The sequence below is a fragment of the Corvus brachyrhynchos genome, unplaced genomic scaffold (genome assembly GCF_000691975.1).
Source record: "Corvus brachyrhynchos isolate BGI_N302 unplaced genomic scaffold, ASM69197v1 scaffold89, whole genome shotgun sequence".
NCBI lineage: Eukaryota > Metazoa > Chordata > Aves > Passeriformes > Corvidae > Corvus > Corvus brachyrhynchos.
The window spans coordinates 511,746-524,987 of record NW_008246063.1 but is presented as its reverse complement, the minus strand read 5'-3'; the positions used below and the strand labels follow the sequence as shown (position 1 = coordinate 524,987).

At 46.6% G+C, this 13,242-nt stretch overlaps 2 protein-coding genes across 3 annotated transcripts in view; both read right to left on the bottom strand.

Annotated features, from left to right (window-relative positions):
• LOC103623884 (lymphocyte antigen 6E-like) overlaps positions 1–4,071 on the bottom strand; it is a 5,056-nt gene extending 985 nt beyond the window's left edge. The window contains exons 1-2 of one of the 2 annotated variants that reach the window (XM_008643057.2): positions 3,865–4,071; positions 150–269 (exon numbers count right to left, since the gene is read on the bottom strand). In XM_008643057.2, coding sequence (XP_008641279.1) covers positions 150–269; positions 3,865–3,916 — 172 coding nt within the window. In that variant the 5' untranslated portion in view covers positions 3,917–4,071. Of the gene's footprint in view, positions 1–149; positions 270–2,975; positions 3,151–3,864 lie in introns of those variants that run through there. The other variant, XM_017746680.1, reaches the window with a different exon arrangement.
• A 4,579-nt stretch (positions 4,072–8,650) lies between these two features.
• LOC103623883 (lymphocyte antigen 6E-like) overlaps positions 8,651–13,242 on the bottom strand; it is a 5,089-nt gene continuing 497 nt past the window's right edge. Inside the window, exons 2-3 of the mRNA XM_008643056.2 lie at positions 9,931–10,050; positions 8,651–9,257 (exon numbers count right to left, since the gene is read on the bottom strand). Coding sequence (XP_008641278.1) covers positions 9,049–9,257; positions 9,931–10,050 — 329 coding nt within the window. The 3' untranslated portion in view covers positions 8,651–9,048. The remainder of the gene's footprint in view (positions 9,258–9,930; positions 10,051–13,242) is intronic.

The window sequence follows — 13,242 nt, the reverse complement described above, 5'->3', positions numbered from 1 at the left end:
AAGTGTCTCTGGACACTGCAGTAAGGAACCACAAGGTCAATGTCTCCTAAAAGTTGGCCGTCAAGGCCTGTTGTTCCCATAGTGGGATGAAATCCCATTCCTGGGACTGCTCTCCTACAAAACAAACAAGGTGTTGTTCCCAAACCTACTTGTCCCGACGTCCTTCCGGATGGTCACACAGTGTTTCTCCTCCTTGGCACACATGGAAATGGTCAAACAGTCCTTGTTGGACTCCTGTTCTTGGCAGGTGTAGCACATGAATGGATAAACTGGGGGGGGAAAAAAAGGGAAAAAGCACATTACAAGGTTTAAAAACCACAAAAGCTCCAGTGCAGAGATATCCATTTTCCTTGATACAGTCTGAGGAATGTTTTTGTGGGAATGACCAGTGACTTTCTTTATCCCCTGACCCGTGGCAGCAGCGCTAAATCCCTCTCTGTCTCCTCTGGCTCAGGCTGCGAAGTGTTATCGATCTGCTTGCAATCCCTGGGAGCAGGAGATGTGAGTGGAATTCAAGGATTTGGGGGCTTTTGTGATGGAGATTATTGCTGAGCCATAGTGGCTCTGTCCTGAGGGCTCGGCCACGGGAATTACCAATTACTGCTCAGGGTTTCTCCTGGGCAGGGCTTGGCAGGGAGAATTTAAAGATGCCTGGAGCATTTTGAGGAGGTGGACAATGCCCAGTGTCCTACTTCTCTTTAGTCTGGCTCAGAGACTGCTGTCACATCTCTTTTTTTGTGCTTGAACGTCTCTGAACTGGACTAACCTCAGTTCTAGGAAGTCTGATGAGAGCCCTCAGATGCTCTGTGAAACTTCTGTTTTTAGCATAAAATAGGGAATGAATGGAAAATCTTAACCAAAAGCTTGGTTGAAGTGCTAAAGACAGATTTGGTGAGATAATTCATACATCTGCAACAGTGGCAGTTGACTGGCAGGAAGGTCACGCAGTGATGAGTTGTGTTTCCTGTCAAAAATCTCTGTTCCTGCCCTCAAAACCAGAACATGGTAGGAAAGACCTCTGGAAAGCCTCTTGGAAGAAGTAAAAAGAGGAAGAAGAGCAAAACCACAGCCTGGGTGATAAAACATCCCAAAATATGTGCAGAGCACTCTCCACCCAAGCAGATTGAAAGGTTTTATGGTGGTTGGGTTCTGAGTTCGTGAAATCATCCAGAGCGAAGTGTGAGGTTTTGTGGTTGAGTTTCTTTAAATACACGGCTAATTTTTGGAGGGAAACAATCCCAAATGCTGGCTGATTTCCTGCTGAGTCTGGCAGTCTGTCACTTTGGAAAGGGCAAAAACAACTAAAGGACACGTCCCTGTGAGCACAGCTTTGCCTGATAAGAAGTTGGCAGTGAGGGAGCGGAAGGACAGTGAAGGTCACACCATGAAACGAGAAGTTTCTGATAGAAGGAAAGGAAAAAGTCATCAACTGTTGATCCTGTGTGGCTTTCTTGCTTCATTCACCTCTGAAAGAAGTTGAATTTTCATGTACAGAGTAGAGGAGATTCAGTGAGGTTTTAAGGAATTTTTGACACAACCTTGAATGATGTTATTCATGAGCGAGCCCAGGAAACACGAGCTGGTGAAAATGCCAGGGAATGGTTGCAAAGCCAGACATGAAAACACCCTCAGAGGGCGATTCCCAATGATTATTGGTCAAACCAACTGGAGCAATGGAAGAAATTCTTCCCTGTGAGGGTGGTGAGGCCCTGGCACAGGTTGCCCAGAGAAGCTGTGGCTGCCCGTGGATCCCTGGAAGTGTTCCAGGCCAGGTTGGATGGGATAGTGGAAGGTGTCCCTGCCCATGGCAGGGGCTGGAATGAGCTGATCTTTAAGATCCCTTCCAAACCACTCCATGATTCTCTGAATTTAAAGGATTTTGATAGATGGATGCAATAAAAGAGTGAAAACAGAGTGAGTGCAATCAGTAAAGAGAAATAAATAAAAATAAAAAAGAGAAATAAATGACTTTTAGATAAAACTGAGACACTTAAATGTAGGGTGACAAACAACGGGATCGGAACCACAGTGACAACAGCAGGAGTCAACAGTGTCACATTCCAGCCATGGAAACAGACGTCACCCAAGGGGACACGGGCAGAAATGTCATGTGCAAGATATGCAAAGTGGCCTTTCCACCCAGGCAAGGCCTCAGCTGGAACCCCGGTGCCCAAATCTCTCTGTGGCACTTCCAAAACTATGGAGAGCGTTCGGAGAGGGACCAGAGGAGAGGGAGGAGAAAAGGTCACAGGTCTTGGAAATGTGATCTTGTAGAAAAGGTTGGAAGGGTTTAGTTTGTTTGTTGAAAATGAGAATATGCTGAGGAAAGTCACAGGAATCTTCTTCATGCAAGAAAAAATAGGCAGCAAAGAAGAAAGTAATAAAATGTTTTATGTGTCCCATGGTGGGAATATGGGAGAACAGTACAAAAAGAGATGCTGAGAGATCTTAAAGGCTGGCTTAAAACTAAATTCCTAAAGGGATGAGAGTCTCTGAGCAGTTCCAGGCTGTGGAATCTTCCTTGTTGGAAACTTTCAGGGACACCTTAAACAAATATTTGCCTGATTTTGTCCAACATTGCAGCAAGGACTTCATGACCTTAGAGGTCTTTTCCACTCTTAGTGAGTCTGTGATTCTATGAAAAGGATCAAGACCTTTTAGGATTTCTGCTGGACACAAAATATCCGTAACAGTTGAACATGGATGGAAAAGGTGAAAGACCCTCTTTGGTTGGCTGAGAGATCAAGAGTTTTGACCAAAATTTGGTCATTAGGGTCTTGGATGAGACCCAGGATACATAAGAAGGACCAAATGACAGTTTCCACATTTTCCTTTGTCCCAGTTTTAGGCCAGAAAGCTGCAATCTCTTATTTTTGATCTAGGCTGGGCCACAGAAAGGTGCTGTGTAAAAGCCTGTCCTTAAATCCATTGGGAATCTGATGCCAATATAAAGTGTCACCAGTAAGGAATCCTACCATGAACCTGTGCTCCTGGATCTCTGTGAGCTTTCCACTTCATCCTGGGTCACACTGAGAACGTTGCCGTTGAAAATTCTCGTCTGTCGCTATTATGTTGCTTCAACCAGGAATGGTGGGCACAAAATCCATTTTTTTTCCAAGATTGAATAGTCCTTTTCTCACCCCAAAACTGGGCAAAGCTCCTGCTTTTCCAGGCACACTGGAGAACCATTCCAAAGGATTTAGGAGTAGGGGGTTGATACATCAGCAATAATTGATTAATTAGATGTCTCTTTCTCAACCAGATTCGTATCATGGTTTCTGGGAAACCATCAGGTGTGGGGAAAATTTTGGCACTCCAGTCGTCATTCCCACGTGCCAGGAGTGATGGAGCAACACGTGTGTCTCAATCCCAGAAGGAGGACAACACTCAGCCTTCCCTTTGGGAGCGGGACGCCTTTAACATGAAAAGTTCTTTCGCCTCTGTTGCAGATTTAATCTACAAAAATTCCCACTGTTGCATTTCCTAGGAAGACACGTGGCAAACCACTACAAGGGAGGAAGCAGCAAAGCATAAAAGTCTCTAAAATACCCCAAACATGAAATTTTTAAGGAAAAAACCACTTTGTTATGCTTTCTGTCACTTCCAACTTGCCTCCTTTTGGAAGATCCAAAGACTGCTGTGTGGATTTAACCTGGCATCCAGCACCATCAGAGCTCTACCACTGGAAAGAAGAATTAATTCATCAGATTCTTATTTCTGCATCAAATCACTGATTGAGGTGCAAAAGGACATTGGTGACACCATCACAACACTGCCAAGTTGGTGACAGCCCTCTAAAGTGGAAAATTGTCACCATCTTCCCTCTAATCCTTGTCTTAAGTAGGAGCAGCATGAGAGGCTCACCTTGTTCCACACACAGGACAGCAACCAGCAAGGTGACAAGAGGAGTCCTCATCTCCAGCAGATCCTCCCAGCAGGACTGGGAAGCTGTTTGGAGGGCAGGTTTTATACCCCAGCCCAACAGCAGCAGTTTTACAGGTTCCCCATGGCTCGCATGTGGACATGAAATCAACCCAAGGGTGTGGAATGTTCATGTGGGAGTTTTCCATGCTGGAACCCTTGGAACGGGCTGGCACCTTGGGGAAAAGCCCTTTCAGCCACGCATTTCTTGCTCTTCCGGTTGTGTGAGTGATGGGAAGTTGGGATCTGCTCTCTCCTCCTCTGAATTTCTCCCTTTCCTTCCTTCCAGAGCTGCTGCTCTGATGAAAGCAGAGCCTGGAGGCATGGGGAGATAGTCCTAGGAATGAATTTTTCTAATCCCTTTGCATAGACAGCACGTGATGTTCCAGGGTTTGTACCGTTCATTAGCTTTAATTATCCAACAGCACCAGCCTCAGCCTCTGAGCTGGCCTAAGCTGGTTTAGCTCAAATAAAATCAGTGTGTTTTACACCAAGTTGAATTAGCTAATGGTCGGTTAAACAGAAGATTTTCCTCAAATTTTCATGTCAGCCTTCATTTCTTTATCAATTTTCCCCTGGTTAATCCCTCTACTTGCTCTTTTCCTGCTTGTAATCCTCAAATACCTTGTACAATTTTGATTTAATGAAGTTTTGCTTCTATCCAGGGATTCTTTAGAGGAGCTGCTTTTCTCCACGCCCCACAGTTTCTCGAAATCAGGCCTCTGTTTCCAAGCCCACAAATTGGCACCCTGGAATTGCAGCTCTGCTCTGGAAAGAGCCATCCCTCCGAGTGTCATTTTTTCAATCTCTCCTCTTAAATCAATCCTTTTGCTTTTATTCCTCTGTGTTGCTCCTCTCCTCTGAATTCCTTAAAATATGTTTCTGGCAGTCTGGGATAGAGACCCTCATTCAAGATGCATCTTATAAGAGCTTGAGCTGCCAAGTCCACAGAGCTTCTTCTAAAACAAGATTAGTCCTGGAGAGCAGAAAGAAAATATTGTCAAACCCTGCTTTTTCTGGCAATTATGGAATAACTTTGCAGGCAATTCCCTGGATGTAGCCATCAGCAGGGTATTTTTGTCTAATATGAATCATTCCAACACTGGATGATTTCCTGATCCATGTGATTGTCTGACACTTTTTTCAGGCCCTCCTGATCTGTCCTGGGATAACATCATCAGGTGGTGAATTCCAGAGTTGTTCAAGCCCTGTGTCCAAATAGACATTCCCTGGCTTTGGAGGTTGGTGAGGTCAGTGGGGACATGGTGATGATCAAATCGAGCCTTGTGCTTCACACAGGACAACTTGGTCTTCTGCTGAAGTGTTTTATAAACAGGTTTTTCTTCCTAATTAGTGGGTGTGGCTCCTTGCTGGCGTTTTGCAATGAGGGTGAAAGGAAGGAACCATTTTTTCCCTTATTTTTAGTCTTATTTATCCCATAGACTTGTGTTTATTCCTTTCCCCTTTCATATCCCTGCTCATGTTGATTTCTGAGGAATCATACACTGCGTTGGTTGGAAGGGACCTTAAAAATCACCTTGGCCCAACCCCCTGCCATGGGCAGGGGCACCTTCCACTATCCCAGGTTGCTCCAAGCCCCATCCAGCCTGGCTTTGTTGACTTTTCCAACATCCATTTTATTCCCGCATGAACCTTCTGGGAATAGGATCAGCACAAGTCGATTTTGACTTTGACTTTGACTTGGAAGGAGCAGTGAGGCTAAAACATTCCCAGCACATCCAACAAATATGTACAAAGGAGAGAAATTTGGGTTGGAAATGGGATTTTCTGTGTTTTCTGGGAGCTGTCTCCAGGACATGAGTGTCTTCTTTAGTACTGTGGTTCTAAGGTACCTTGGAATGCTGGAGCATTCCCTCTTCCCAGTGCGTGGAGAGCTGTAAAAGAGATTTATTTCCCAATAGGACAGATTACAAAACTCAAAAGCACTCAGAGGCATCACTCAAGGATCCAGCATGGAGAGGGTGTCTCCTGGTGCCCGGGATTCATGCTTGGAGGAGGGCCTGGAGCAGGGATACCAAGTGAGGAGTAATATTGAGGAAGACAGGAAGAAAAAAAAACCCAAGGAAGCTGAGTCACCTCTCTGGAGTAATCTTATCATTATCCTTTTGGGAAAATTAAAGTGGATCTCAAATTGGAGCCATGAGTTGGCAATGGACTCAAACTGGAGCCATGATTTGGCTCCATGACAAATGGAGCAGTCAGCTTTGGGAAAAGGGTTGCTTTTGTCCCTTTCCATGGCTTCCAGAAGATTTTTAGACCCAGTGGGGGCCTTGCTTTGGTCTCTTGCATCCAGCCTGTCTCTTGCTTTGACATTGAGGCACTGTATTGGATCTGGGCAAATAAACAGGGAAAAGGGAGAGAAATTTCATGTCATGAAGGAAAAGGGAGGGGAATTATTCAAGGAGAACTAAAGGCAGCACAGACCCTTCAAAACCAATGGTGGGAAAGCCCTGAGAGAGGGAAAAGAAGGGCCAAAGTTAAAGCACCTCCTGCAGATGCCTCATGTAGGCAGGGAAAGGCCTTCTTGGCTGACCCAGGTTCTGGTGCAGTGAGTCAGAGCTCTGAAAAATGAGTTTTATATAATCCACAGGGAGAGAGAGGCAGTTACCTCCCAGGAGCAATCCCAGCTATTGGAATGAGACTCCCGTCTCCTTCCCAAAAGCCCTCCAGGCATCGCAGATGTCTGCTCCTGGGGCAGCTCAGTGCTCCCATGTGAGGAGTGTGGAGCCATGGGAGGCACCAGAAACCCGAGGTGATGGAAGGATTTGGAATTAGGGAGCAGCACCTGGGTGGGAGGTGTCAATCGGGATTTCTCGGGAAGGCTGGCAGAGTCTCCTCTTACACAACATTTCGAGGGGAGGGTTCACTGTGGGAGCTCTCGTGTTTTTAGGACCTCCTGTGCCTCAGGAAAGTTGCTGCTCCCACCTCCAGATAAGGACTTTGGGATGTGGGTCAGCTTTGGAGCACATGGATGCGTTTTGTTGGGCACTAGGGAAAAGCCTATGGGATCAGGGGAAAATCAGGCAAGAAGGAGGTAGCCAGGATGGAGCTGCTCCCTTAGGGATGGCACTTCTGTATTCCCAGAGCTGTTTATAACTTTTCCATGCAACAGCCATAACCAGGGGTGTCCCGCGTGCTTCCATTCCCTTTGCCATGCCAGGATCCTTCCCATCCCAAAACAGAGGCACCTGCCAGGTTCAGGCAGCTCAAGACATGACCTTATTTTAAACCTGGCTGCCAAGGGCAGGTCTGGACTCCCAAGCTCAGCAGAACAAGACCTGAGGCCGTACCAGCCCCATCTTGACCTTTCCCTGTGCCAACCATTGTCCCTAAGGAATCCTAAACCTGTGGATAGCACAGGATGAAGATTATTCCAAATAGTTCAGTTGTTATCCTGTTACAATCAGGGTGTGGGGCAGAATATGGCCAGCCAAGGTCACAGAATTGGTTTGTTCGGGGTTTTTGAATCTGTGTCACTTGAATATCCCTAAATTTGGCAGGAAGGAACACAGGGTGAGGAGAATAAATTGGGCAGATGGATGCAGCCAGTTCAGTTGGGATAGGCAATAAAATCCATGGGAAGAATGGACTCATGGCCAAAATTGAAGTATCCTTGGCCAACCTTGCATTTACATCGAGGAGGAAACAATGAGCTGAGGCAAGGAAATAGAGTTTGGATGGAAAAAGACTTCCTCCAAAGTAAGACTGGAGGAAGAAGCCAACGAGGAAGTCTGGGAGAGAAAAAAGCCAGGGAATGCAGAGCTGGGGTTGGATGTGGGTGGGAGGAAGGTGGGCAGGAAGGGGTAAGAGCAGATGGGAGGAGCTGGAGCCATGAGCCCACATTCCTCTGCAAAGCTGTTGTAAAGAATAAAGATGTGGCTGTTCCCGAGCGTTGTGTTTCTTCTGCTCCTGGAAAATACCCGTCGGAATGAGCAGAACATGGAGCTTTGCAAGGAGGCTACAGAGGGAAAACCAGCTGGGTAAGCTGCACCCAACTCATTACCCTGGGAGATCTTCCTCAGGATGATCCCTGTGGAGAGCTCTTTCATCCCAGGAGAAAGGAGTTCAGCCTCCCTGGAAGGGTCGGAGTGAGCAAACCTCTCATTCCTAAGATTATCCACAAGGAGGGTCAGAGCAGGGTAATGAGTCCCTTCAATTTTAACTCGATGAGCTAACATAAAAGATTTATTTGCAGTGTTAATATTTCTTCATAGATGAGTCTGAAAAATTCCAGGTTTCTTTCCAGAAACCATCTGTCTTTTCCTATGATTTTTCTTTAAGCACCACGCAAAATACTTTTCTCCCTTTTCTAAATAATCCTAATGCTTCTAAGGGAATTTCCACTGGAAGATCTTAAACCAGTTTAAAGAAAATTCTCAAAATCCTTTCCCATCAGGCCCTGCCTTGCCCTCTCTGTTTCCTGGAGAGCTCAAGAGCCATTTCCTTCCAGGCAGCTGCCCCAGGAGAGGAATTGAAAGGAAGTCAAATAGAATTTAGTCTATTCCGAAATGGAGTTGCAAAAATGCCATTTCTGCCAGTGCAGAAAAATAAAATCTGGGGAGAGGCTTCCTGAAGTGAATGCAAAGTAATTTTAATATATTTCAGCATTATTCCCATTCAACTTGCAGGCGAACGCCTCCGCTTTTGTCCCATAACATGGATACATCCAGCAGCTACGCCCAATGTGCCACACCACGCAGCCACACAATAGAATAAAATAACACTTTATTGTGCCCAGTTTCTGTTTAACAACTGGAATATTAAAGGCTTTCTCAGAGCAAAATGATACAGGGTGAAAAATGGGTAAAAAATGGCACAAGAGAATGGCGGGGATAAAATGAAAGGCAAAAAATGCACAGTTATAAATGCCAAGAGTAGGAGAGATGGTGACCACATGGGGCCATTCTGCATGTGCAGGGCTCCATTCTATCCCTTTCTCTCCCAAACATCATTTGGAGTTGTCACCAGAGCGCAGAAAGAGCAAAAATACCTCTTGATGGGATGTGACCTTCCAGGTAGGAGGCACAGGGCAGCATTCCCACCTTATGGACCGCAGCTTGAACCATGCCATGCAAAGCCAAGCAGCTCCTTCCCTGCAAAAACCCCTCAAAAACCCATCCTGAGGATGCAGGCAAGACTGGCCAGGACCCCCAGGGTGAGGATGGTGGAACTGGTTTTCACGCTGCTGGCCCCACTGATGTTGCACAAGGAGGTCTCGCAGCAGCTGGTTGCGACTCCGGCTATGCCGATGTTCAGGTCAATGGTTGGGCAAAATGCAGAACATTTCTTGGTGATTCGCTGGCTCCGGTCGTTGCCTGGAGTGGGAGGGAGAGAAAACAACAGGAAAAGTCCAGTTTTTCATCTTGGATTTTTTTTTTTTTTGCAGGTTTCAGTCATAGCCTGGCTGTGCAATCCCGCGGGGAATTTGTTATTCTGCACTTGGTGCCGTTGGGTTTTCCCTTGGGTTTCATCACATTCCATTATTATATGTGTCTGTGTGACCTATGGACACCACCTCCAGGTCTTACAAATCTTCTGCTAGTTTCAGGGCCAGCTGAGGGCAAGAATTTGGGACTTAGTTGTACAATGCGAGATTGCAAAACATCAGCACCGTGCCGTGGGATCGCTCCTTCCACAGCATCTGGCCCTTTCCATTTCCACCACCTCGTGGGCATGAACTTGAGCTTGGAGTTGAGACAAGGAGTTTGTGCAGGGATAATAAAAATAATTATTTTTATTCCAAAATCTCCCTGTCCTGAGCGTGTTTAATCATCAGTGTTTAATTTTAATTGAGTTTAAGCAGTATTTTTACAATATGTTGCAACAGACCCAGGCTATGCCGAGTTCCCACCTTCCCAAGATTTGTTCTTTGCATGCTAAAATCCTCACTAATTCCTCCACCGCAGCTCCTGGTGGGAGGAGGCTCAGCTGTCAGCCCCACCTGAGCCCCACCTTGTCCTCAGAGCCTTGGGAAAGCTCCACACTCACCGGTTCCTGTGGTGGAATAGGTTGTCAGACAATACTTCTCATTCTCCGAGCATTTGGTGGTGCTGAGACAATGGATGTTGGAAGTTGCATCTTTGCACGAGAAGCAGGTCAGGGAGAAAGCTGAAAAAGAAGCCCAAAAACATCCATCAGTCACCTCTGGGAATATCCCTAGGAGCACAAAACGGGGTGGATGGAGGATCTGTCAAGCCCAGTGTCCACAGGCCAAAAATTCCTGCATGGGTTAAACTTGGCCCCAAGGACTCTCCAGGAGCCAGATTAAGCTCAAATCACTGGCAGAGCTGTGATTTGCTCATTAAGGAACATTCAGGGATCTCCCTTATGGGTATTTGGTCGACTGTCCCTCGAATCCATTAAAACATCTGGCATCTCTACTGTGTTTTTGGGAAGAGCAGCCCAGTCTCCCACCACTTGTAGTGTGAAGCTCTTGGGTTTTCTTTCCAACCTGGCTCCTCCAAGCCTCAGTTTCTGGCCACTGGTTGTTGTATGGAGACACTGGACCAGGGAATCTGTGGCTGGCCCATCCCTGGAAGTGTTCAAGGCCAGGTTGGCTGAGTCTTGGAGTAACCTGGGACAGTGGAAGGTGTCCCTGCCCGTGGGGGTATTGGAACTAATTGGTTTTTAAGATCCCTTCCAACCCAAACCTTTCTATGATTTGGGATGATTTTCAGAGCTCTCCTGTGTCAGGAGGAAAATCTTGGATCTGTAGAAGGCCAGGCTCAGCAAATCCCTGCCTTGGCTGCAGCAGATTCCTTTTTCCAGCCATCCATGGGTAACAACTTCCTCACTCCACAAAACGTGCACAGCTGGAACACTCTGCATCTGCAAAGTGCTTTGCTAAAATCAGTGAATGAGAACAGCTGGCACTTGACGAGGCTGAAGCATCATTGAGAGCAAAGAGATCCTTGGGGAAGGGTTCTTTGCATGATAAGGGGAATTTCCTCCTCATCCATTTATCTGGCTGCAATGTCACCCTCCAGGGATTAAACTCATCCTCATTTCCAGACTATCCCTGGCTACAGGCAGTTAATGCTCAGCTAATTCTTGCAGCAGCTTTGTCTTTTAGCTTTGCCTTCCTTGCTCTTCATCTTCCTCACTCCTCTCCCTTGCCCAGGCTCCTTTGTCAGCAATGTCCCAACCTCTCCACTGCCCTTGTTTGACCTTGGACAAGCCCTTCTGGCCCAAACAGGCTCCTTAAGTCTCCTGCCAGCCCAGATCAGGCTCCAGCTCAGTCCATGATGGCATGATCAGTTTTGCTTTTAATTCTCTATTCTTCCTCTGCCTGTGTGGAAACTCTGCCTTCTTTTCCCACTCCAGCCCCTTCTTTTTCCATGGCCTTTCCTCTTGTGGTTCACAGCCCTCACATTCCCTTCTCTTCCTCTATTGTCCCTCACTGACTGGCATTGAGCAGAGGCCATCAGACAACACAGATCCCATCTCCCGTGGTCATTCCAAAAGCCTCAGACTTGGCACCCAGCTCTCTTTGACTTCATATCCAGACTATTGCAATTTGCTTCCTGTCACGGTCATTCCCATCTCCAGAACCTTCATTTGTCCTATCTGGCTCTTGCCTTCAATATTGTCCTGACCTTTCAGGCCCAAATTCATTTTTTGAAGTCTAATTCCTTTAGATTGCCCCTGTCCAAAGTGCTTGGATTCATTCTCTTTTCACGTGCAAATTCTACACAGGAATATTTCAGCTCCACCCCAGCAGGAACCACCCTTTCCTCACAGAAACACTGAGCCTCCAAACTGGATCTTCCAGACACAGAACTCACTTTAATCCTTAATAAACGCAGCATCTTTAATCCAAGCCCATTCCCAGAAAAACTTCCTGAATCAGTGCAGGAAGCAGTGGAGCTGGTTATGTGCCCAATTCCTGTTTCATCCCAACCGCCCAAAGCTCCTAATTTCAGAGTCCAGTTGCCCTGGGAGCCTTCTTGGCAGGAGAAGGGGGAAGCACCATCCAAGGGGGAATTTTCCAACCTCTCTCCATGCTCCAGAGGTTTCTGACTCACCATTTAATGCAGGACTCTGGGGTTGGCTCTTAAACTGGCACACCCTGAAGTCAGGGAGGACAATTTTGGTCAAACCATTGAAAAACACTTTAATTTTATTTAATTTCTTGGCGCATCTGTTGCAACGAGAGCTGAGAGGGGTAGGGAATTTTATTTCTTCCAGATGCAAACCCGGAGTTAATCCAGGCTGCCTTCGGATGTCGCCACAGTCACCAAGATTTTTGCTCTAACTGAAGAGAAACATTCCTCAAGGAATTTGCTGTCTCACTCCATGATCTTTTTAAAAAATGGGAGTAAAGCTGCAGGAAAAGATCCTTTTATTGGCCTTAACATCCTCAACTTGAGCACAATTTCAAGTTTCAAGCCTGTGAAATCCAACAATAGGAATACTTCCATCCTCAAATTAAGTGGGAGCCAAAGAGATCTGTTAGACCAGGGCCAGAATGGCCAGGAATTTGCAGGTCAAATCCTGGGAAAAATTCTGTTTGCAAACAGGCAAAAGCCCCCCAGGCTGAGGGAATCAACCATTCCCCTAAAACAGAGGGATGATCCAGGCTGCACCCTCTGTTCCCTGCCTGACACAAAGCACAAGGTGTGGTCCTTGGCAGAGTCCAGCCAGAAAAATTGAGGTGCAGGTTCCCAGTGCTCTCCCAAAAAATCCCCCAGGTAATTATCAGAATGAGAATGGGACTCTGCATGTCCATCCCAAACCTGGGATCAACTGGGAATCATGGAATCATTAAGGCTGGAAAAGACCTCCAAGATCATCGAGTCCAGGTTCACCACTAAACCCTGGCTCTGAGCACCACATCCACGTGTTTTCTGAACACTTCCATGGATGTGATTCCACCGCTTCCCTGAGCAGCCTGGATGCTTGAGCACCCTTTCAGGGATGAAATTTTTCCTAATAGATCAGAGTCCAGGATCTTAGAGGTCTTTTCCAACCTTAGGGAATCTGTGATCAGCAAAGTTGCACCTGGAAGCAACAAGGAAAAGCTGGGAGCCAGAACTGCACCTTCTTGTGGCTCAACCATCTCTGTTAATTCAGGTAATGATGGTTTGAGGTGCAGCCAATAAAAAGTGAGTTAAAAAGTAAATAAATCAGGCTGTGGTGTCAAATCTGGAGTTTTACTGCACATATTGCCCCATCCCTGCCCTGGATATCCCTCATGGATATCCCTATTCCCATGGAGCTGCCCTGAGGGCTCTCAGCTGCTGCTGAGCTATTCCAGGGGCTGGGCTGGCTCTGCAGGAATCATCTGAGGCAGGAATCTCA